The sequence below is a fragment of the Geospiza fortis genome, unplaced genomic scaffold, assembly GCF_000277835.1.
Source record: "Geospiza fortis unplaced genomic scaffold, GeoFor_1.0 scaffold157, whole genome shotgun sequence".
NCBI classification, from domain to species: domain Eukaryota; kingdom Metazoa; phylum Chordata; class Aves; order Passeriformes; family Thraupidae; genus Geospiza; species Geospiza fortis.
The window spans coordinates 2,449,627-2,475,162 of record NW_005054314.1 but is presented as its reverse complement, the minus strand read 5'-3'; the positions used below and the strand labels follow the sequence as shown (position 1 = coordinate 2,475,162).

Below are 25,536 nucleotides of genomic sequence, written 5' to 3'. Positions count from 1 at the left end.
GGGAAATAGTCTTTCTGAAAGCAGGATGACGTGTTTGGTTTTGTACAGTTAAACCACGATAATTTTAGTGCTGCCTATACAGCATGTGAACTGAAGCAAATGCTTCACAATGACGATGAACGCAGACATAGACAATGCTGTCATCCTCAGGGATCATCTGGAAGGGGATGAATCACTAATCAGTAGATGAATAAACTTCCCAAACCATTTACTTTGTATTAACGTTGGAGCTCGATCAATACCGTAAATGTCAACTACAGTTTCTGTCATTTAGTTTGGTCTCATGAAGTAAACATTTTTGCATTAGCTATGCTGTCACGTGTGTGCAGCAGTGTTTTTATACAGCTGATGTAGCAATATAATCATATTGTGCTATCAAATGGCAAAGATACTCCCACGAGATGAATTTTAGCTCAGCAGATGTTCTCTCTGCACGGGCTCTTTGGGACCAGCGCCGGTGTTTGCAGCTCGCAGAGCGAGTCTGGGTGCTGGCACCTGCACTGCAGAGCTGAGCTGGTGACAGATCCTTCCCTTCCCTCTTTTTTACTGTCTAATCAACAGGACAGAATTAGATCTTTCAAGATCACTGCAGGCTGTAAATTAGCCTGGAAGTGTCTCTGCAGCCATCTGATGTTCCCTCCTATGTTAGGCAAAATTTTCATCTGAATTTGGGCTGTGAACTGCCATACATCTGGCTTAGATTATGTCTTTATACTCAGTTCTTCTGTTTTCAGCTGGAACCAATTCACTGACACGTTTACTCGAACATTTTTCAGCCATGTGATTTTCTTCTGCAGTAGGGTATACTTCATTTTGATAGATATATGGTGTGTTGCTTTTTCTCCAATATAAGATTCTAAAAGACCACGTGGAGGAGGAGGAAAGCTATGTTTGAGCAGCCCTCTCCTTTTTGATGTGTATGATTTTTTTTCTTTCCTAATTTCTACTTAACGTGAAATTCTGAAAAGTTCCATTTCAGCTGAATGCTGCAACTCATCTCTAATAATTACTTTTAAAAGAACATTTTGAAATTTTATCAGCTGAAATTACCTACAGATCTTCATCCATTTTGTCCATCCTCTTTGGTAAAAGGTAACTGTTGCATGTATTTTTCCCAGACACTTCCTCCACTTCCCTGATATGATTGCTTTGTTTGCATTCAGTCTGGATATTCCATAGTAAGGGAAGACAGGTGGATAAAGCACAGTGCAATGAACAGAACTAGTTGTTCTATCCTAGTTTCCTTGGTTATTCTGTTCCTCAGTGCCTGAGTTTGGCAGAGGCTGCTTTGTTACTTGGTTATTGCATCATTCAGCTTGAAAAGCAGGAGTCCCATTTGTACTGCTCACAAAATCTGTATGAGGTTATTGCTAAGAGTCATGTATTTCAAAAGACTGCAAGGAGACATCAAAATTAGAATTTAAACATCAGTATGAGGATTAGAAGGGGGCTATTCTGTTCTGTACAGTAAGTCATATGCTAAGTTTCGAATTGCTGTTCAAGTGTCAGTACCCAGCTCACTCTTGAGATCTGTAAATGAACTGTTTTTTCTTTAGCTTTTAACTTCTGTATTCCTGGTGGTACATGACTTCAAGGCAGATCCATTCATTTCTTTCCAGCCATCAGAAGGGATTGCCTTAAACTTGTTTCACCAGTTGGCTGAGTAAATTACACACTCCTTGTAAGTTACATGTTCCTTCCTAAATGTATTCTGACTAAACTAGTGATGACCTGATCACCTAGGAAGAAATTCAACAATGGCTGGAATTTGGATGAGGTTCTCTGGCTGGAACAGGAAGCAGTCAGTGAGTGCAGTTTTGCTCCATGCTATTTTAATAATGTTCTAAAATGAAATCCATCAAGATTACAAAAATTTAGTTTTGTAAATAAACTGAGGAAATATCAACCTAACTTCTTTCAGTTGGGTGGAAATTCAGTGGAGACTTTCTGTATGTGTAAAATATATACATGTATGTTACATATGTACACACATGTACCTGTTTTTCATATGTAGGGTTTAAATTTATGTACACTGAGATTGGTGTGTATACGACTTATTCTATGTGGATAAATAATTATCTATATAAAATTCTACACAAAATATTTGCAACCTTCTCCTCTCAATGACAGTTAGTAGCAATAAGTTTTTAGGTTAAATTTGTTGTTAAAACAAACAAAACCCACTCCAGAGTATTCCTTATTATTCATTTTAAATTTCCATCCTAAGAGTTTCATTTAGTGATACTGTGGTTTTATTGTGATTATAAATAGTTGTATACCTGAGTTCATGATGATGTTTCTCTATCATTTGCATTTTCCTTCTCTTTAGGTGACATAATCTGTTTAGTGTAACATCAGCAATCTACTCATCTGTTTGTAAAATCCCTTCTATTTTCACCATTTTTTTTCCTGAAAAACCATGTCAAGAATAGAACAAAGTATTTTACAAGATGTGTATGTGAGGATTTAACACTACTTGTCTTTTTACTTTGTTTTCCATGCTGCTGCATTCTTTTACTAAACCTGTACATAGAAATTTTCATTGAGCTGTTTGCAGACATACCCAGGGCCATTTTCTGAGGACTTGGAGTTAATTTAGATCTCAGCAATCAATTTGAGGTACCTTGCCTTTGCCAGTGTGAGTTTTCAGCTGCTGATGTATGGTCCGCTCACATTCCTCTGCTGGATGTTCTTATTTTACGAATTGAAGTATGTTTGTGCCAACCTGTATTTTCCTGGTTCAGTGCTTCATTCCTCTCTAAATTACAAATACAATAACCCTGTTCCTGGAATAGAACTGTACAGTGTTGCACAGCTGATATTTTGAAGTGGCAAGTTTTCTGTTTCTAAACCTATTAAAAGTAGATACGCCCTCTCAAAGTTGGGCTGTTTTCTTCTGTGGTTACATCTAGCAAACCAAGGCAGAATAACATAATTGAAATCAATGGAGTTAATCCCATATCATGCTGTTGCAACTGGAAAAAGAGATGGGCCCTAAATTTACCCCTAAATCTTTCAAATAAAGCCCTCTGCTCAGGTGTTTGGTCACAACTGATTTTAAGCCATCATCCTGGCAATAAAAGGAGAATGAATGATTCTGTGAGACATACAGCTTTTTGTACATAAAAATGAAGCAGCCTTAAAACCCTATTGACTTTCCAGTAGGTTAATATTTTCTACTAGGTGACTATAGTCCATAAAAGTCAAGCCTGAAACAGATTAACCTGAGTTCTTTGAAGTTCCTATAAATTGCTGAAATTTGCCTGAATACCAACTGTGTAACACAATAAAGTCTGATGTTTGACCTTAGAGGCGTAAAATTAATCGGAATCCATAAATATATGGCCTCAGTTTAAAGAGGAACCATATCCCAAATTTTCTAGTGCAAATGTGCACTGTTGTGATTAAGACAGTGAAAGCCTTTGGTCAGTAATTTTTCCCCCTGGATTTTGGAAGTATAAAAATGTGTGAAATACCAAGTTCTTTCCAAAATTCAAATGCTGAGCTGCCTACAGGAAGTTTCCGGCCGTGTTGGGTGGCCATCAGGTGTGAAATTCTGTGAGCACTGTGAGGAGGCACTCGCTGCCTGTGCAGTGCTGGCCCTGCTTTGTGAGTCTTTGTTCTGGCTTTATTTTCATGGATATTTCACACTTTCAAAGAGTTTTCTTCTAAAAACCATTTTTTCTCTGTTTGAAATTCTGAAATATGTGGGAGTTTGGCATAGGATTCAGAGCTGAACAAAGACTAATAATCTGTTTTCTGTCAAGAACCTGGATTACTGAGAAGTTAGTGGGCTTATTTTTCTTTGGTTGTAAGTACTGTAAGTTTCAGTTAAGGTATAATTATTTTTATATCTTATTATTATAAAAGCAGCTTCACCTGGTGTGGAAAGTAAACAAAAATAGCTAAAAATGAGTTCTGAATAATTTGGAGTTAGGTTTCAGAATGGTGTGCAAGTATTTACTGCATCAAACTCTCAGACTTTGAATCAGTTAAAGGTACATTTCTTCTGTAGAAAAGGGTGAGAGAAGTTTTTGCCTTAGCACCAACTCTTGCACTGTCTGACCTCAAAATATTAATCATTTTTTATTTGGAATGAGTGTTTTGATAAATCTTGGATGTCTTCCCATTTGATGTTTTCTTTTGTTGAGGTATCAATTATTTAATTACAGGTCTTGATATGAAGCTAATCATGCGTGCATCCGTATGAAGCTGGCATCCTGAAAGCATAAAATCATTAAACAGTCATTACTATAAACTGACGTCGGCCTGTAATTTTTGCAGTTAACGGGGGAGTTGATGCTTGGTGAACAATCCAATTAAAACTGCCAACAAAAGACTTAAAATGTCAGCCAAATTGCTTTTTAATAGTCAATGCAGCCGTCACAAAACATAAACATTAAAGTCCCCATAGTAGCATAAAGCTTCATGGTGAAACAATTCTAGAAAATGAATAATAATTACGGTATCCTGAGAATTCTCTTAATAGATCTGCGCTCATTAAAATACTTTGTTGGGTAGATTCATATGAAAAAGTATTTTTCCCTTGATACTTCTTTATGCATTTGTTTTGAAGGTTTTATTCAGTATTTTATAGATGTAATTTCTAGTAATATTCAAAAATGTGTGTCTTATTTACAATGAGTTTAAATAACTGTATATAGATAAGCTTTGAGCGAAACACAAAGAAATGTCTTGTGAGGTGAACTGAGGATATGGTCACAAAGAACTTTTATAGCCTATTGATGCTGTAAAATAATGTAATCTTTGTTCATTTTGAGTTGCACTAGATTCCTTTGCAAGTTGAGCCAGATTAGCAGGAGAAGCTTGTTGAACCTTCCAGGCTGGAGTTACCCAGCTGAATCTGCTTCTGCAGCAGGTTCTGGCCTTGTTGGTGCTTGATAGATGCTCTGCTCAGAACTGCAGATGGTTAAGAGAGTGCAGGGCTCCTAACAATAAACATGACAGAGCACTTAAAATGTTGAATAGGTCTGTGGAATTAGGGCATAATCCCCAGTTTAGTGGAGAGATTGAAGCACATTGGTATTTCAGAAAATGCATATGCTTGCTTCTAAGTGCCCAAATGTACTTTAGAGAGACTGCTTTGAAGGCTGTGGCCTTGTCTCATACTCATTTTTCAGGCATTACATTACCTGTTTCTGTGTTGTTATTTTGTCTTTCCCTTCAGAAGTTTGGCTTTTCTTTGAAAAGTAATGGATGTGCTGTTTACCATCAGTTACACATGTTCCATTGTCTCTCCCCCCAGCCAGCTCAGGACTATAGGAGAAGTGTCAGCATTCTTAAATAAAATGTTAGCAAACATCAATGCAGGTATAGATATTTTTGTAGAAGTATTTGTTTTATTTGTGCATTGAGAGGGACAAGAACTTGTAAACTTCCTCCAGGGATAAAAGGCAGGAGTAGTCAATTAGCTAATTCTTCACTGAGGTATATCCTTTAACAAATATAGTGTAATTTAGACACCATGTAAAATCATTTGGTGGGCAACAAATAGCCTTCTATTATGCTATCTGACAGTTACATGCACTCTCCTTAAATGGTCCCTTGTAATTCTAAGGGTTACTGAGAAAAAATTGAGGCTAACTGTTCTACAGCTAAGGTTACCATTCTTCTTCCTTTTAAAAAAATTGTTTCCCTTTCCAAAAACAATATTTTGCTCTTTAAATTGATTAAAAGATAATTTGAAATTTATGTCCATTTAAAAATTTGTTTCTCTTCTAAAGCAAAACTGCAAAAGGACAATATATGTTTTAAAACTGTAATTTGTCTTAAAGAACTTTTCTCTAAAAATTTTTCAAGTAAAGTTTGTAAAGTAGAATGTAAGTGAAGGAAGCAGTCTCTGATTTCCTGTGAGCTTTCTACCTTGGTCAACAGGGAGCTAATAAGGTTGCTGAGAAAAATCTGTCCTAACATAATTTGTTTTATTTGCAAATTGGTTTATAGGTCAGACTGCTCTGATGAAATGATAGGAAGGGACACATGTACTTGGATTTTATTTTTTTAAATGCTGTCAATATTTCTTGACCAATACTAAGCACATGTGCTTGCTGCTTGTCAACTTATTAACTCTGGCTAAAACTAAATTCCACTAAAATGAAGTGGAAATCTCTTCTTGACTGGGAAAGGGTGGGTGATCATATTCCTAATTCCCATAAAAAATTTGAATGTAGGTGCAGGCATTAATGAGGAGATAGATAAAAGCATTACTGGTTTCACCAAAAGCCCTTCATTTTCCTGGTTGATAGCCTGGTTCTGTATAAACATTTCTCTCTGATATCCAAAATGACAAGCAGGAAATGGTAGGAACAACTCTGCTATGCTTTACAGTCTACAGAGAAAGAAGAATCTCTTTAAAACCAAATCTCAGGGAATATACCAGAATTCATCTCTGCAGAGCCAGTACAGGGGATTCAGATCTATAATCAGATGCCACCCAGTAAATTCTGGTTGAACTTTTTAGGGGAAGGGCTGTTTGTCCTGAGCCAACTTTGAGCAACCTGTCTTTTACTTCCCTGCTCCTGTAGAGCACAGCCATTTAGACAGCCCCAGCACTGCCCTGGTGTCCACTCCCGAATTTTGACAAAATGAGGCTGATGTGCATATAGAGCCACATTCTATATATGTTTACATATTATGGAGGCATTTAACAGCTTTTTCTTACCCTCCACAGGTTATTATATAACCACAGATAAGTGATTTTTTTTTTTTAATACTCCCTATAACAGTCACTGTAAATATATGTAAATATGCTCATATCAAGCAATTTAATTTCAAGATGAAATCCATAATAAAGCATATGGAATGCAGTTTTATTGAATAAAAGAGGCATTAATTTTTCTCTTTAAGCTATAAACATATTCTTCAGAATATTATGAACATAGGCACTAGTCTATATTTCTGTTGATGTTCCCTAATTAGTAGCTTTCTAAAAAGGTTTGTCTTAAAAATGAAGTAGATAGATGTGGGTAGAGTCAAGTCCCAAATGATCCAGAAGAGCCTCAAGCTTCTACATCTGTACTTGATATTGATTGTAAGAATAGATGCAGGATTTCCAATTATGCTCTGCAAAATCAGGTTCAGGAGACAATCTGGGTGTCTGGTTTTGACAGGATAACCTGCAGTGCAGATAAGTATCCTGAGAAAAGCATTTATATAGCCAGGTGGGAGAAACTGGAGTATGGTTCATCCTTGAAGTGAGAAAGTTCTTGAAGTTTACTTGAAGTAAACGGAGAGTAAGTTTGCAGTGCTGCCAACAAAGCACCAGCTCTGTCTCAGTGCAGATACCTACAAGACCCTTGGGATCTTGCCCCCAGTAATTTCAGAGCCCATCAGGGTTGAAGTTTGGGTCCTGATGTAACTGGCAGATTTAACCATGACTTGGAGCTTACCATATTTCTGTAGAGCCACAGAATAGTCTATGTTTGCAAAAATATGAATTAACAAAGGCATGTCTCTGATGGCTGGGCTTTTAGCTGAAGAGGATTCTGTACTTTGGTGAACTGGTGTTGCTGTCCCCCTCCCAGAGGAGGCAAGAACTAAAGGGGAAGAGTTTTCCCCTCAGCCCTGACAGGGCAGCAAGCTCAGATGCTGCAGGGCTTTATGTTATTTGGGTCTGTAACAGGGCATGTCCTCAAGCAGTCTTTTTTCCCTGAAAATGTTGCAAAATAACAGGAACACGGATGAAGCAGGTAAGAGGCAGGCAGGGTGGTGACAAAGTGGTTTAATATGTCTGTATTCATGATATTTCCACTGACCTATTGGGCTGAATACACAGGGTATTTCAATATGATTTATAGTTGCTAATTCCATTACCCATAGATCCCTTTCAGAAAGCCCTCACAGCTAATGAATTTAATAACACAAGGGCCAAAACTTGAATATTTTTCACCACTAAAACCATCAATAACTGCAGAAACATTAATTTTTACAGCCATGACTGCTTGCAACCTATTCTACCAATCATAAACTGCTCTTTAATCAAAATCTGTTCACCTCAAAGGTCATCAAAAATTTTCTGCCAGGCTACTTGTAAGTGCCTGTCTTTTGCAAACCTAGATGATAGGCTTACTCTGTAAGCTATAATCTCTCCCACTTTGTTCAGAGTTTTAGAATAGTGATTGTACTATCCCCTGTGAGTTCCCACTGATAGAAGTTACAACTCGTGATATTGACTGAACCCACCACTTTTAAGTAATGGCAGGAATTACACATTCCCCTGAAAATACCACCTTGAAGCTGGCTGGGAGCTGTCAATCTTCACTCTGTCCTTTGAATGCTGTGTGATGTTAATTATACCAGCAGCTGCTTGATCTGCTAAACAAACCACTGGAAGCCTGAGCTGGTTGTTTTAGGCTGTTCCCTCAGACTCCATCAGAGCTGGAGTGCTGCTTTTCTTCCCCCTTCACATTTTGTCCTTGACCTCTCTGACACAGCCTCCAAGGGACCTGTCTTGTGTTGGCACAGACTGTGGTGATTTAAGAGTCCTGTCTCAGCTGGATGGGTATTAAAATCTGGCAGATGTACCACCTGCAATGAAGGAGAGGGAAGGGAGTGAGTAGTAGTTTCGTTGCAAATTTTTCAAATTAATTGACATAAATGTGAGCATTTCACATAAATGGAATGTTTTTCATATAAATATTATATATAGAGCATATTAGTACTTAGCAGCTATATGAAGTACCATAGAACAAAGCTGTAATTCAGGCAGTTCAGTAGAGTAAAAGCACCTCAGGAACTGTTGCTCTTCATTCCCCTCTGGCAATGTTAATTTTATATGAACGCACATTGGCATGTTTATATTGTCAGGTGCTTCTGTATGATAACATTTAAACCTTGCATCTTACCCACAGTACACAGCATTATAACCTGAAACTCGTTTCAGGTTACAAACTACAACACAAGGAGGGACATTTTAGAGTGGAATGTTTATGACCAAAATTATTCTACTTCAGCAATCAGACTCCCAAGTTAAAACACTGAGTGATGGAGTTAATTAAGGAGGAGTAGTGCTGTTGTAGCTGTAATGCTGTACATATATAAGTGCCTCTAAAGTGAGGCAAAGTTTGTCAGGAAAGGTAATGTCTTTCAATGCACCAGCTGATCCAGCTGCAGAGAAAAAAGAGCTAGCTTTGGGCCCAGAAGCCCTTCTTTTGGCTCGAGTATATTAACAGTTCTATCATCAGAAAAAGCAGAAACATTCCCCCACGCACACCGTAAAAAACAAGTATATCAGTCTTATTTCAAGAATTGTGCAAAGTAAAACCGACAAGTATACAGTACAAAGACAACAGATGCCAGAATTTTTTGAGTCCTGAAAGACAGAATATTATTAAATGCATCGAATCCAGAAAGTTGGAAAAGGTGGCCATGTGGTAGTTCCCTAGGGAGAAATCACTGCCTTTCCTTCTCTAATGAGTTCTAACCTTCATTCTTTTGCCTGATAAAATTCTCCCACATCTTTCTGCAGCGGAGTCAAGATATAGTTGTCTGCAGAGACCCTTTCAAGACACTTAGATTTTATTTTTGAAAACCCCGAGATCTCTAGTATTTTTTCACTTTTGTCGTGCCAGTAATGGAAGTTTTACCAGAAATGGAGCTCAGTAGTGTTACAATCCTGATATGCAATGATAATGGAGAATTAATGGCAATTGCAGAAGTCTTGATGATGAAAATTCCTTATGCTCACTGTTGCTAAGGGTTTTAAGGCATTAATAGTTGATATCATATGCAGGTAATAAAGTCCACTTATGCTATTTGACTTGTGAAGATTTTCTAGTAGACAGCATTTGTTTCTTAGAAATGAATCAAGAGTGTAGATTAAAATATGGGAAAATCCCAGGCTCGTGTTAGTCTACCTAAATGAATATGGACTCCATTAGGAACTTTAGGCAAGTTTAGTGCTGTACTACGAGAGACTTTATTAATCAGAATTAAAGAAGTATAAAACATGCACTTCTGTGAAAATAAGAGTGCTTTAAAGAAAGATATGCTGATGTCCCATTGTTCCTTTTTCCTCTGGTGTTCAAAACTGGGTAATTATTTTTTTGTAAAATTTCCTAGAATGAGGTGCAGTATGAGTGTTTAGAAAATATAGTTACTTGGGTCTTACAAGGACAAGTTTAGCTTTTAAAGTAAAAACATTAAGGAAAGGAAGTGCTGCCTTCATAAGCAGTCCTTACTGCTCCTGTGCAGAACACAGAGAGCTTACAGAGCTTTCCAGTCCATAAAGGGGCTATAAGAGATCAGAGGGACTTTTTACAAGGGCGTGCAGTGATAGGAGCAATGGATTTAAACTGACAGAGAGCAGACTTACATCAGATATTGGGAAGAAATTCTTCCCTGTGAGGGTGGTGAGGCCCTGGCACAGGGCGCCCAGAGCAGCTGTGGCTGCCCCTGGATCCCTGGAAGTGTCCAAGGCCAGGCTGGACAGGGCTTGGAGCACCCTGGGAGAGTGGAAGGTGTCCCTGTCCACAGCAGGGGGCTTGAAACTAGATGATCTTTAAGGTTCCTTCCAGCCCAAACCATTCTATATTTCTAAGCATGCTTAAAAAATAATCACGGGGTGGTTTGTAATTGAGCAGTAGTATACCCACAGAACTTTTAAATAAACTGAATTAAACTCCCTGAACAGATGTTGCTGTTTCGTTCATTAAATAATGGATTGCCAGCTAATTCACACTCTACTGAGACACATCTTATAAGTTTAAAAAAAAAATCCAAACATACGAAGAAATAATAATTTCAGGAACTGAAAAAAATTAAAATATTTCAAGAGCACTACAGGTTAGATGCAAACCTTTTATGGTTCATTACATTTTAGTATACTCTCTCTGATATACTTCACCTAATAACAATACAGGCTATTGTAGCCTTGTCAGTAAATGATAAAACAGTTCAATTACCCTGTCCTTTATATGGATCCAAAAAGTATAGTGAAGTATATTTCAGAACTGTTAAGAAAATAGTTCTGCCAAGGCTTGGCTAATTTTCAAAACTAACTTTAAATTATGCACTAACTAGTTGATTAAGCTGTTTGTTTCATTTTTGCCAGTCTGTAAAGCAATTTAGCTACATGTTTATGATTGCAAAGGCATTTTAGCCTGACTCTTAAGGAAAATGAGTTTATGTTAGAAGAAATATTCAGGGGATAAAAATAACTCCTTCAAATTTCAAAGGAAAGAGAGAAAGTAGAACTCCTTCAAGCTAGCAGAATTTCAAGGCAAGATTTTCTTGTTTCCAGCTGCCATCTCCTCTGCAGTTTCTCTTGGTGTGAGTGCATGAAGTTTGCAAAGTGCCTCAGAGCAGAAGAGCTAATCAAATTAACACTTCCTGTGTTATTCTTGTAATTGAATAATGAAAGCAAAACCCCTCAAAATAAATACATATTTTAAAAATCAACAGGTAGAATGAAGTTTGAGTTTGTGAAGTGAATGGGGAATGTGCAAGTTGGAGTAAGAGAAATCACCAGAATGTTGTCTGGATCTTTTCAGGAAACTTCGCAGTTTTAGATGTGTTCTGCTGAAAGGAGAGGACTATTTTTAAAAAATTACTTCTCAGGGGAAAGAATTTATAAATTTTTTAAACAGTCTCTTTTGTCTGTAAAAAAAATGAGCTAAATGCAGATGAGAAAGCCAATGATGAAGATCAAGAGAACAATTTCTGGCTTGGTTACTCCTCAGGTGGAAATCTGATTTGAAGCAAATTGTTCAAAATGTGAAGTTTGAGCTGAAATAATGTTATATAGCTACATTTTTAGATGGATGGAAATTTCTATCACATCAATGAAGACAATGAAAACAAGTCTGTCTTTGCATATCATACATAAATGTTTTGATGTACAAGAATTAACAAATATGCACATTATTAGCAGCCATTAAAATAAAAGCAGCAGTTGTTACAGATAGCATTAGGTAAGCCAGTTCCTATATCAGTCTCTTACACTTTGGAAGTTTGTTGGCTTTAGACAAATTATCTTGCATAATATCCCCTTTTAGGTATTTAAATGATTTTGCAGTAAGTTATTTTACATAGTCTGCTGTTTATATTTAGAGTCCTGAAGCATCCTAAGTGTGCATATTGAGATTTAATGCTGCTTTATATCCCAAGCAATATTTTTTGTGTTCTAAAAATAATGAGCTATAGACTTAGTTTCAAGCAAAATAAAACCAACTCTGCCAAATAAGAAAGTCTGTAAAAACTAATTGGAAACTAGGGCTGATTCTCAGTCTAATGAGTTTGCAGTGCTTCACTGAAATGAGGGTCTGATGAAGACTTTTTAAATCACCAAAATAATCAGGCTCCAGTGTGAGATTTTCTGTGATGCCAGCAGCTAGATGAAAGGGTGACAAGTGTGATAATTAAAAAGGAATCCCCCCAGGAAATCTGATGTGTTGATGTATTGTGATAAATTGCACTGGGAGATTTAAGGTACCCTCTGAGCCAGGGCGACTTTATGGTTCAAAAGCAGAACCAATCTATTGCATGGAACAAACTAAACTCTGTCAGACAATTGTGTGCCATTGATGGGATAGGGACAGGATAGATAAAAAGGGAAGGGAACTAAAAGTTGTGTTGCCATATAGATTATACAGTTTTTTCCCCAAATACCTAGAGAAGCAGTCACCTTGGCTGCTTGACATTTACTGCACAGCTCTTGATGTACCTTGTAGAGTCTAACTGTATGTCCTGGCAAAAATTAGCATTTTTCTAACAGGACAGTGGTTCAACCACTGAAGTGGCTTGTCATGCAAATTATAGGTTGTTTAATAATCCTGCAGATTTTCTGTAGAGTGGATTTACAGTTGATACCTTAAGTAAGGAAGTGTAATTGATCAAATACATAAGGATGCTGGACATCAAATATGTGCAAAATCTGGGTAGCTTTCAATTCTAAAATAGCGGGATACAGGATTTACCTAGATTAATTATTATATGAAAGTGCCTTAGCAGATTATTTTGGAGCCCTGGACTGTTGACTCTGGTGATTTAATTTACTGAGGTCTCCAATTTTCTAATATGCTTAGAACTGCTTTTCTGGTGTATGCAAACGAATATTACAGCATAAACCTGAGTGCAACTGTAAGAATGCTGCCTTGATAAAAGATCAGTGAAATTAAAAGGATTAAGCCTGGGCCAAATCTGTGGCAGCTTTGCTTACCACAGCATTGAAAAGCTTATGTGGAGCACTAAACAACCTTGTTTCTCCAGCTGGGGTAAATTGGGACTGTCACAGAGAAAAAGGTGCTTTTTTTTCCACAAGCCATTCCAGGAAAGGAGGGAATACACTTTCATCTTTTGCCTTGAAGACACATCATGTCATAATATAAAGAATGTTTTAAATGGATGACAGCAGCTCCTTGCAGGGAGTTTTTGCAGGTTCATCAGAGCTTTGCTCCAGCCGGATTTCTGCAAATTTAACTGGACATCTGCTAAGGTAAAAGGGAGTGTGAGGGTGAGTACAGAAATAGGATAAAGCCTCGTTAGACACTGAGGTGAAGTAGCTGGAGGAGTTTCAGGTTAACAAGTTCACAGATTACTTAATCTGGCAGCAATTTTTACCCCTAACTTCTTTATAAAGTGTTTGCTGTTGTCCATAGCTGTGTATCTGGCTGTAGTGAGATTCTTTGGAGACTGTGAAGAAGTATAGAAAACAAGGTTTTGTTGTTCCTTGAAAGTACCATTGCACTATGTTTGTGTCTTTGTGGTCCTTTGCAGGAGGGTTGAAGCTTGGTGGCTCAGGATGGCTCAGCCATGTGGCAGCATTTGTTAGCACAGGACAGGAGCCTGTGCAGGTACAACATCCCTTTGGGGTACTGGGGGGCCAGCCTGAGGGCCCCATAGGGCAGTGGCAGCACAGGGACAGGGCCTTGGGTACCCACCACAGGCTCAGTCTCTTTCTCAGCCGGCTCCAGTGGCTGTGAGCTCCTGCCAGCTCATCTGCCTTAAAACCTTTTCTCTGGATGTCTGGATGATTAGTGCTTCAGAGACCTTTTCTCAGCTCCATTTAACAAATGCAGTAACAGACTCCAGAAATGTGTTAACATTATTTTAGGGAAGATGTTTGTTAGGGGGGTAGGACTTATTCAGTCATTTTCTCTCTCAAATTGAAGTGCAAGACTAATTTTTATGCTGTCTATTTCTTTCATAGATGTTTTAAATGAGAATTATACCTTGTGAAATCAGTTGGTATCTGTGATGCCATTCAGTGTTAATTTATATGTTCTTCACCTTCATCCCAAAAAAATCCTGACAAATTAAGTGAATGTTATACCACCTTCTTTTTTTTTTTCTTTTTTGGTTGTTTTTTGGGGTTTTTTGTTGTTTGTTTGGCTGCTGTTGAATTACACTGCTGTAGGGTGTGTCTGTATCTGATTGTTTGTGTTTCAATAGACTGTTTTATTTTAATTATTTCAAATATTGCAGCAACATTTACAGGAAACAGGGTAAAGAAAGTGATAAAGTACAATTATTTATTCCCAATAATAATGTACCACAGGATCACAGAATGGTTTGGGTTGGAAGGCACCAGTTTAACCCTGTGTTGTGAGCAGGGATGCCTTCCACTAGACCAGGTTGCACCAAGCCCTGTCCGGCTTGGCCTGGAACTCTTACAGGTGTGTGTCAGCCAAAACTTCTCTGGGCAACCTGTTCCAGTGCCTCACCACCCTTACAACAAAGATTTATTTCCTAATACTTCATGTAAATCTGCCCTCCTTCAGTTTAAGACTTCAGTCTCCCCGTTCCCTTTTTTAATTCAGATGAACCATCCCTAACCCTAGGCTGATTTACCTACCTAGGGTTAGGGTTAGGCCTAGGGTTAGGGTTTTTAAAGCAGAAAGCCCCGAGCTCCAGGCGCACTGCAGCTGCAAAAGGCAAAACCACATCTAAAGAGAGTCTTAATCTTTGTAAAATAATAACCCTCCGTGTGTTTGGTTGTCTTTTCCTTGCTGTTCCAGACATGCCTGGTAGCCCTCACAACCAGTTCACCTTCAGGCCGCTGCCGCCGCCGCCTCCGCCGCCTCACGCGTGCACGTGCGCCAGGAAGCCGCCTCCCTCGGCCGACTCGCTGCAGAGGAGATCCATGACCACCCCCAGCCAGCCCAGCCCCGCTGCCCCCACGCCCCCCACCAGCACACAGGATTCAGTGCACCTTCATAACAGCTGGGTCTTGAACAGCAACATCCCGCTGGAAACCAGGTATGGACCGCGGCTGTGCGCCGGGGGGAAAAGAAACAAGATGGGGAGGAGGCCTGACATGGACACAAGCTGGTGGTGTCCTTCAGGACATGTCAATGTGTTTTACTCTGAAACCATCTCAAGTAGCCACGTGTGGTGGTTTTTGCTTGATTCATCTAGGTCAAAAATACTCAAAAAAGCACATTTAGGCAAAGTTTTCAAAGATAGCGGTTGCTTTAACATGTGTAGGTTACACTGGCATTTTATAGTTGTGTGCGGTCAGGATTTGTGCTTGTAGGTTTGTCTTGCCCTCCCACATTCTCCCAGGACCATTTTGTAACCAGCAAATAGAAGTTTGGTTTAATCCGTGAACTTTGGCACTTCTGGAGTCACACTGAGTCAGGAATGGTTGGGGTTTGAAGGGACATTTGAGATAATTTAGTCAGGCTGTAACTTTTCGGTGGATCAGAAAAGACCAAAAACAATACTAAAATTATCTTTTCCTCAATATGTATTTAATACTTCATTGCATATATAGCCAAATATCATTTTATAATCATTTGGCAATGGAGAAACAATACCGAGATAGACTTTGGGCATGGCAAGATTTTCCTCTGGGAGCTGGAAAGGGAGGGTTCAAATTCAGGATCACTCACAGTTTACACAAATAATGTACTCTGAAAAACAATTGAGGGCAAACACATTCTGTATTCAGGCAACTTACTTTTCAGTACCCAAACTCTGCACAATCTCCTCTGACTTTTTGGCTATAATAAGCTTTTTGTTTCACCTGTTTTTGATAAGTATTAGCTAATTTGATTGCTTTCAACCATAGCTGTGTTTGCTGACTTGATTTTTAAAACAAGATCTTAATTTTCAGTCTTCTTCCTCTTCATTGTCAAGAGAGCACCAGAAGGTTTTAACTATGATTTTCTTTGGGTTTTGCCATTCTAAAGCACATAAAGGGCAAGAGTTTGTGAAAGTTGTGTCTGATGAAACAGATAAATTTCTGACATACACCTAATTGGATCCAGAAAATATAAAGTATTATGCACAGAAATGTTTGGGGGATTTTTAACATATGTCTGATTTTTACATATGTCTGAGACCCAGTTAGCACAATTAATCACTGAAACCTAGATTTTGTTCTTTTATAACGAGGTTGGTTTTATTTTATTACAAAAATTAATCTTAATATATGTATTTAAACATTTGACTGCTGCTCATCAGAAGTGTCAAGTTTTAGTTCTGCTATTCATTTGGGGTTGAAGAACATGCCAATTCATTCTGAAATAAAACTTTCCTTATTTGTCTAAGGACAAATCTCAAAAAGAATCAAGGAGGATGGAAACTTTTTTGCAAAAGTGAACATAAACAACACTTTAGTTCAGCTGGTCCGTCTGGAGCTAGAAGCTTCGGCTTACAGTCTTTTTAAAGATAAATTTCTCTGTTTCTGGTGTAACAAGCTTATCTATCTATCTGTCTATACTTCATTCTGCAAGAAAGGTGATCTCTGGGTGTTCTGTCCCATTAACTTTTGGTTCTCTTGAATTAAAAGTCAAGTAGATCTTTTTAAGGCTCCGCATCCCCGTTCATGGCATTTCCATCAGACGTCATTGGGGGCATTACTTTGCAATTTATTTTTCTTTCGAGTTTGGTTTAAATTTTCTGTTTTCTTACTATTTTTTGCAAATTTGAAGCTTCTCTTAAAGGACAAATACAGAGATATGTAGCTATATCTGTGATTATATAAAGGGCTGTGCAGTGAAGTAGGAATTCAGACTGGAAACCATCCTTTGGGCTACATGTTAGTCATTCACAGAGCCTATGAATTTTCCATGTTCTGACCCTTCAGTGGTTGTTTCAGCTGATTTCACGCCCCCACTGGTCACTCCAGAAGCCTCTCACGAAGCTGGCTGAAAGGCTGGGTAATCCATAAGGAAAATCTGTGAGTGTGTTTGCCAGGATATATCTGCAGTTTGTGTGCAGACAAGTGCTATAGCAGGGGAATGCTGTAATAAGAGACATTTGTGATCACCACTTCCCAGAAGTCTACAGTGCACAGCACAGCCTTAGAGAAAATGAAGGGCTTGCAGCTTGTTTATCCTTCCTCTACCAGGGAATGATTCTGCTAGAATTGAACTGGTGCTTTGGCCTAAGATCTGGATTCCCTTGCTTTCCTTCTCTATTAATGTTTAGCTGCCCATTAAAAATAATCCTACAAAATAAAGAGAAACATTTCAATGATATGTTTTGTGCCAGATCTTTAATAATACCAAATCTAGCTAATATCTACATACCTGATATAGCTAAGGAGATTTTTTTGTTGTTGTTAAATTTGGAACATTTGCAATCAAAAAGAAAACTTAGACAGTAATGTACCCTACTGTAACAAGTAGGCAAAAATCAGAATACACATGTTCAGCTTTTCTGCTGACTGTATCCCCTGGTAATCCATAAACAGAACATGTGTTTGATGTTATCTCTACTGCCATGGAATATTAGAGAATTTTCAGACAGGAAAAGATTTCCTAAATCTCATCATGTGACTGTAAAACCTATTCACTCTGGACAGACCGAAATGAAGCAGGTTTATGAGTCTGCTCATAATGTGTCATATTTATGTAAAAGAAAATTCTCTAGTTCTGAAAATGTTTGCAATACTCAGATTAAACATGTTCTCTTATATAATTAGGGTTTGAAACCCTAGGTTAGATGGCAAAGGGCTGCAGTAAAGACATATACTGTGGTACAGTATGTGTCCATATACATATATGTTGTACAGTAAAACCTAGTTGCATTTTTACGGAAAAGGGCAAATCAGAAATTTTGTTTTGTGCTTCATCTAGAGGTGTTACACGCACAAATCTGCAAAGCAGTTTTGTCAAGACCTAACTTACTAATGCAACTGTTTAATGATGACAGTGACTTGGAAAGATGAAATTACTTGTTCAAGTTCACACTAAAAGCTAAAATTAAAGTCTGTCTGTGTGTTGTTGCCAAGGCCAGTTCCCTAACTCTGGCAGTTATTCTGATTATAAGCAACCCAAATGAAAATAAGAATTAAGAACAGCTTTAGAACTCCAGAGGACATGTTATGGAACACCTGCTGCTGAGGGAATTGGAGAAGAGCTGTACCTGTAGGAGGTGTAGCAGCTCAAACTGGTGGCTGTGCTGCAACCTTAAACACTGTAATGTGCCCAGAGATGCAAATGCAATCTCCATCTATGCATGTGCACACAGTTTGGGAAAAATAAACATAGCCATTATTAAAATTACTTATGAACATGCAGTAATTTCATTGTCACACAAAGAAATAATTTTTATGTATTGCCAGAAAATGACTGCAAGGATCTCTCACACCACATAAAAACACAGGAAACATTGGTTCTCTTTTTTTAGGATAATGTTACTGGGCTCTCACAAAAATTGATTTTTTCCCTCTTCACCAGAATAAAGTACTTGCAACCTATTGCCTATTCCCTTCCTTTCCACTAAAATAATTGTTTTATCAGGCTTCATGGATACTTTGCTCTAATGCTTCAAATCTTGTGATTTACAGTGTAATACATTGTCATTATCTCTGACAGCCCCATCTGAACACAGCTTACTACATTTTATGGAGTAAGTATTAAACCCTGATAACTCAAAAGAATGTTTTTCATTTTCTCCATGCCCTTCTAGTTAACTCAGTATTTGTTTCCGTATCTTGCTTTCTTACTTTGTTTATTTTTTTCCTGCTGTTTGCTATTTATTTTCCCGCCTCAGTGAAATCCCCAAAGAAGTAAAATCTAGATGTTAAGTAGGGATTTTTACCTGACATTTTTCTTATCCTCCTTATAGTCTGTTACTGATCCGTCATGGATAAACCATTGCTCACACTTATTTTAAGTTTTGACATAGATTGCGAAAGCATTAGAATTTTTAAGTTTTATGCCTAAATCTCAAAATTTAGCTAATTTTGATTTTGTTTCAAAGTGCAGTTTTTAGTCCTGTTTTGTCTGTCAGTATTTAAGATATTTGCTTGTTCCTTCCTTTTTTAAATCAGATTTCTTCCTAGTTTCTCTTGCCCATTTAGCAGTGTTGGCAGTAAGGTTAATGCTGTGCTGAATGGGCTGAAATCTCCCTTCACTGCACTGGCAATGAGCCAAGTCTTGTGGAAAAAGACAGCTTAATTTAAGCAATCTTATCACCATGGTAATAGCTGCTCTAAGGGGACAGTGAGGTACCAGACCATAAACCTGAGATTCGATTATCATTAATTTATATAAAACTTTGAAGTAGTAGAACAATAAGAGGAGTATTTGGGGTTCAAGGCAGTTATTATTTTTAGTTAAAATTCAGCAATATTTCAGAGCCAAAAAGTTTGATTATGTCTCTAAACACTTGAAAACTTTGAGAGTTTTGGAGTTCAAGAAGTGCATTTGAATCATCACATACATGGAATCTTTCCTTTCTGTCTTACATAGTTATAGGTGTACAGGTATGATTAGCTCTATTTTTTTTCCTGGAAATAACTTGGTTATATTTCTGTTTGGTGTAATTCTATACTATGATTTATCTTTTTAAATCAACCTCATAATTACTTTTTTCTCTTCAGGAAGTACATTGATAGCCTTTCAAATCACAGACACCTGTATATAGTCCCTTTCTGTGTAAGCTGGAGTAATTTTAAAAGGAAAAATAATTAAATAAAACTGCATCTAGAAATTCACACTCAGTTCAGTGTGGGCTCTTGGAAGGTTTGATCTTTTTTCTTGGTCTTGGCATTTGAACATCTTGTGGATCTCATGAATCTTGCCTCCGGTGCAGAGACTCAGAAAAGACTTTTTTGTGCCTTGAGTTTTTTCCCAGTTCAAAGTTGCCACAACAAACAGAGCAGCTTTTACAGCTCTCGAGGCAGACAGGTGTTAATGATCATAAGCCACCAAACAGGAGACACTTTCTACTTGAGCAATGCAGTTCACTGGGAACTTGTTTGCCACTGGAGCCTGCTCCTCTGTTAAATGACCAGATTTGGGGCTATTCCAAGGACAGATGCAGGAGAGGGCTTTCCTTTATGATCCTTTAGTCAAATTATGGTGGTCAATATTTGCTATTATGATATTTCTCTTGTATTTTCTCATTTTCTATCTAATTAAACAATAAATCAACACATATAGAGGCTGACCATGTTAAAAACAGACACACAGCAAGGGTTTTAAATTCATTCTGAGTCCCATGTGTTTTCATGCACAGCAGCAAAGATCTGAAAATATTTGTCTTCTGAATTCCAAAAGATAAATTGAAGACTGTCAATATGACCATGAACTGAAAATAAAAGTTGTAAATATGACCTTAAATTTAATAATGGGAGAAGGAAGCTGTCTTTTCTGGAAATAAAAATATAAACATTTGTCAGCTACAATGAAGTACAACTTTCATGTCAGCAGCAATGGCACTTGAGGGTCCTGCCCTGAGTAGTTTGAGATCAGATCCAGTCACTAAGGACAGTAGGGCAATTTAAATTGTTCATGCACTCCATTGTATTTTCTGTTTGTGAGAAGCTCTGGTGTGGGCTTCCCTGGAATAGTGGGATATATTTGTGTAAGGGTTTTTTATGGAGGCTAAATACAGTAACTTGAACAATCACACTGCAGATACTCCTTGCTCATTATTTTGAATAATGTGATGGTATATAAAGTTATAGCTAAATGTAAAGCTATGCTGTGATTTTATGGCCACCAATGAGCAAGCAGCCTTTTAGCTTTCCATGAAATAGTGTTTCCTTTTACAAAACCAGAAATAGACTGAATGTAAATTTTGAAAGAGAACAATAAATACAGGTTAATACAAAGGGTCTAGGTTGTGAGAAGTGGTCAAAGACACGAAAAGAATTTTACCTCTTCATTTCCAAAAAATCAAATCTGTATGTGTAATGTTACTATTTTCTGGCTAGTTATTTCTAGGTAAGCTGGTTTCAGACTAAATTGTGTTTATGCATTCAATGTGATACATCTCTTGTCAGGTAAACTTTGTCTTTTTTGTCACAGTAACTGTGCAGCTTGGATTAGACCATATGCATGTGAGTGTAGGTGCTTGGAAGTAGACTGAAATGCTGGGAACAAAAGTCAGAATATGCATGAATATTCATAGCAGGAAATTGATGGCAAAGAGAACTGAGGGGCAACCATTTCAGTTGCTCATTCCTTTCTTTAAGTCATACTTCCAACCATAGAATATAGGCAATAAATTGCAATATTGGAAGGAATTTTTATCCTTCTTGATTCATGGTTTCGAAGTACTCTGCAAATATTATGTGCTTTATATGACTTACATAAATATTCTTGTAACTACTGTTTTTCATATTTTCCACAAAATAATCTTAAAATTTCTTGAGGAAAAAAAAATAGAGCTAGCCATGAGATTATTCCTTCCTTATATCACAAATTTCTGTGTCCGTTGGTTGTTTTACTCAGCTGCTGTTTGAGTTGGAGTACTACAGCAAATTTTAAGCCACAGAAAAGCACTTTTGAAGATTACTGAATTAATGTTGAGATGTCACCATGTATCACAGTAACAAAGCCCATACTGGTATATGCAAGAGTAATTTGTTTCCTCAGTGTGGTAATTTTCTTTTTTTTTTTTTATTATTTTTTTTATTTTTTATTTTATTATTTTATTAGCAAATGAAACCAGAAAGCAGTTGTATTTTGGACAACAGTTCCATTATAGAAGCTGTTCTTGATTGATTTTGGCACCATCCTATATTTATATAATTATTATGCCAGATTTCTGCCAGACTTGAAAGTTTAGTCACCTGGTTAGCAGGCCTAGCTTGCCTACAGCAGTAGCAGACAAGTGAGCCAGAATCACATCACTTGTTCAGTACTGGGGCAAAAAGAGAGGGACACAGGTTCCTTTTACATCCTTTCACATCCAGGGTCACACTGCTCAGTTTTCAGATGCCATGTAATGAAAACATGAGGGAATAAAGGGAAGCAATTCTATGGGAATGATTCAAAATGCAAGTCCGGCTCAAAGAGGGAATTTTAACAAAGTAGTTCTGTTCCCAAAGACAAATCTCTGGATGGAAATCATGGAGAAATACAATTATAAAATCCATGGAAATAATGGAAAAATACAGTTATAAAATAAATTAGATAAGTAGTTTTCATGGCAATTTCAGTCTTCACCCATGATCATTTTGTTCCCATAGTTCTTGTACACAAAAAGGTGAAACAAAGGCTATAAAATTATAGATCAGGTCTATCTATAATTAAAAGTCATGTGTTATATTCAGATACAGTTTTCCTGGGTTGTTTTTCAAGATGAGGGTATAGTGTGTATATCTTTGTGATCAAGTGGGTATCTTGGTTTATCAGTTATAAAATAAATTAGATAAGTAGTTTTCATGGCAATTTCAGTCTTCACCCATGATCATTTTGTTCCCATAGTTCTTGTACACAAAAAGGTGAAACAAAGGCTATAAAATTATAGATCAGGTCTATCTATAATTAAAAGTCATGTGTTATATTCAGATACAGTTTTCCTGGGTTGTTTTTCAAGATGAGGGTATAGTGTGTATATCTTTGTGATCAAGTGGGTGTCTTGGTTTATCTTGGTTTATATATATATATGTGTATATTTATATATATATATATATATAAATAAAATAGTTGCCTTGGTTTTATACTGTATAGTTTGTTGAGAGCCATATGGGAGATTTATAAAAAAATATATTCTGATTATTATGTAAGTTTAGAAGTGTCCTCTTCTTTCCCTTCCTACTTTGAGTACAGAATAGAATGGATGGACAACCAGGAGAAAGGGAATTTCTGCTTTTTACTACTGTCACAGGAAATACTAAGTGACTTAAAATGGGCTGGTACCAATGTCTTCTTGTCAGTGTTTGCCAAAGTAAATGGGAAACTGTATCAGTTCCAAATCCCTTTTGGCTACCATCTCTATATATTTTCTGGCTATGCCAAAAAAACAGAATCTTTTTTCTGTTTCATCTGCTATGCTTCTTAAAAATTTCCTTTTCACTTCTGTTAACATCTGAAGGAATTACTTCAATTAAATATCAGTATAGATATACAATTACATACATTATATGCGGCTATAAAATGTAGTTGAAAATAAATTGATCAACTTTAATGATTGAACTGAAGTCTTCTTAGTTTTTCTATCACATAGATTTGCAGCAATTTGTAATGCTTCAGGTAACTACTTCTTGAATGTGAAACATATACAGGTGCAAATGTATTCCTGCTTGGTTCATCCAGGAGAAATTCAGACTAATTCTTTGGCCAAGGTATAGCAGGATTTTGTTTCTAACTTAGCTGTTGGCTCCCTTTCAAGTCTGCTGCTGTTCTTCATTTTTTCTTCTTACAAACTCATGATTTTTAATGGAAATGGAAGGAAAGCATAAATGAACAAATGAAGGTAAAGGAACAAATGAAGGTCTGGGCCTACAGATGCTTGGCACAGAGTTAATGCATAAAAAGTTACAGAAGTGATACCAAGCCCTTGACAAAGTTGAGGGAGATTTCTACAGTATCAGGATATAAAAATATTTTCCCAGAATTTAATTACAGAATTTTGTGTGGGGTTAATCTGCTTTCTGGTAATGGTATTATGTTATTGCCACATGAATTCAGCTGGGATGTTGCTTCAAGCTTTTATAAGACTTAAATTGCTGTTCCAGATAAGGAGCCAAAAGTACATAAAGAAATATCCTGATGGAGAGGCGTGTAAAGAAATGAACTCTTCTCCAACCTTCTCCTAGCTAAGAATTCCAACTGCCTCTTCTATATGTGAAGTTATTTCGGGGCCTTTAGTATTTATGTGTTGGAGTTATCAGTGTAATAATATTAAGTGACTTTCATTTCACCAACAAATGCCTTACAGATTATGTCCTATATTTCTTTTTTTAAGAGAATATTATTATCTTCTTTATGGATGTTTTTGATGTGTTTGTGAACATTTAGTTTTTCTCCACTTGGAAGGAGCGGTGTTATCAATCATCCTTATAAATGCTTTGATTTTTCTTGTGTTCTCAGTTTACAAAAAAAAAAATCCACCACAGGCGTTAGCTTTTGTCTTAGATCAAATATTAAAGCACACATCAGGCTGCAGTCAAATCTAAACTTTTGAACTGCAGGTTTTACTATTTTGCTCTTTAGAAAGAGAGCCTGATTGCATAGAATTGATAGCAACAGTTTAGCATGTCCTGACTCCTTTGGGAACTGTGGTGTGCTCAGACAGATGAGGAGTCATCTGAGTTTATGAGAACTTAGTCACAGTCTGGCTTTGGAAATTTGTCTTTCTGCCACCAGTGTTTTTCAGATTCTATAGAAATGTCTTTGGGAACTCAATATACGCTTCCAAAAATTGAAGTTGTAAACAATTGGGTTTTTTAAACATTTTCTCAGCATTATTTCACTAGTAGCTCAGTTTCAGTGTACCATTGCTTCAGAAACCCAGTTTTATTACAAATTAGAGCAATGTAAATTCTCCTCTGTGTGAATGGACTCATCTGTCGAGAAGAGAGTGATCTGGATCCAGGTTCTGTGCACTCTGCTGCTAATAGAAAAGTGCCTCTACACACTAGCACTATGTTGTCAAGCCCTCGTTATAAATTCCTGTGCAAGAGTATGAAATTATTCCTGGCTATTGATTGCAGATTGTTAGAACTGTAATAATAACAATTTTCTGTTCAGCATTTCCTTCCCTTTACCTTGGATACCTTTGAGCTATGCACCATAAAGGACAATCAATACTGCCAATATCAGACCTTTTTGCTGAAATTTCCAAAAAATTTAAATGAGAAATTATCAAATAAGTAGGTTTTTATCATTATGTCTTGAACAAGTAAAGCATGCAAAGAACAATTGACTTTTTATATTTGTAGCATTTGTGCATATCTATGTGTGTGTATGTATATATGCAAACATACTTCTCATATGTATATGCTTGTATCTAATAACATGTGTTATTTTATGTGGTGATTCTGCTTCTATTTCCTTGAATATCAGTAGGAATTTTGCCATGACTTTTTTTTCCTACCAGAAGTCTCAATGACTGTGTATCTCATTAACTGCTGACTGCGAAAAAACTTCTCATACTTGCAGAAGCTTTCATGTGTGACAGCAAAGCATTGAATCCAAAATAACCAACTGTGCTCTCATGGCCTGTTAGAAAGGAAGCAGGTTTATGTAGTCCTGTAAACAGTTATATTACTTCATTTGAATTTATTATTTTACTGTATATGAGTTTATAATTTTTGAGCTAAAATGGAGGTAACATTACAATGTGGAGAGAAATGCCATCTTTCTAATGTGTGTATTTGCAGCTGTG

The 25,536-nt window shown here is 37.1% G+C and overlaps 1 protein-coding gene across 1 annotated transcript in view; it reads left to right on the top strand.

The window, feature by feature from the left end:
* The window catches only part of TENM1 (teneurin transmembrane protein 1), a 781,733-nt gene that overhangs the window by 609,944 nt on the left and 146,253 nt on the right, over positions 1-25,536 (top strand). Inside the window, exon 6 of the mRNA XM_014306575.2 lies at positions 14,976-15,216. Coding sequence (XP_014162050.1) covers positions 14,976-15,216 — 241 coding nt within the window. The remainder of the gene's footprint in view (positions 1-14,975; positions 15,217-25,536) is intronic.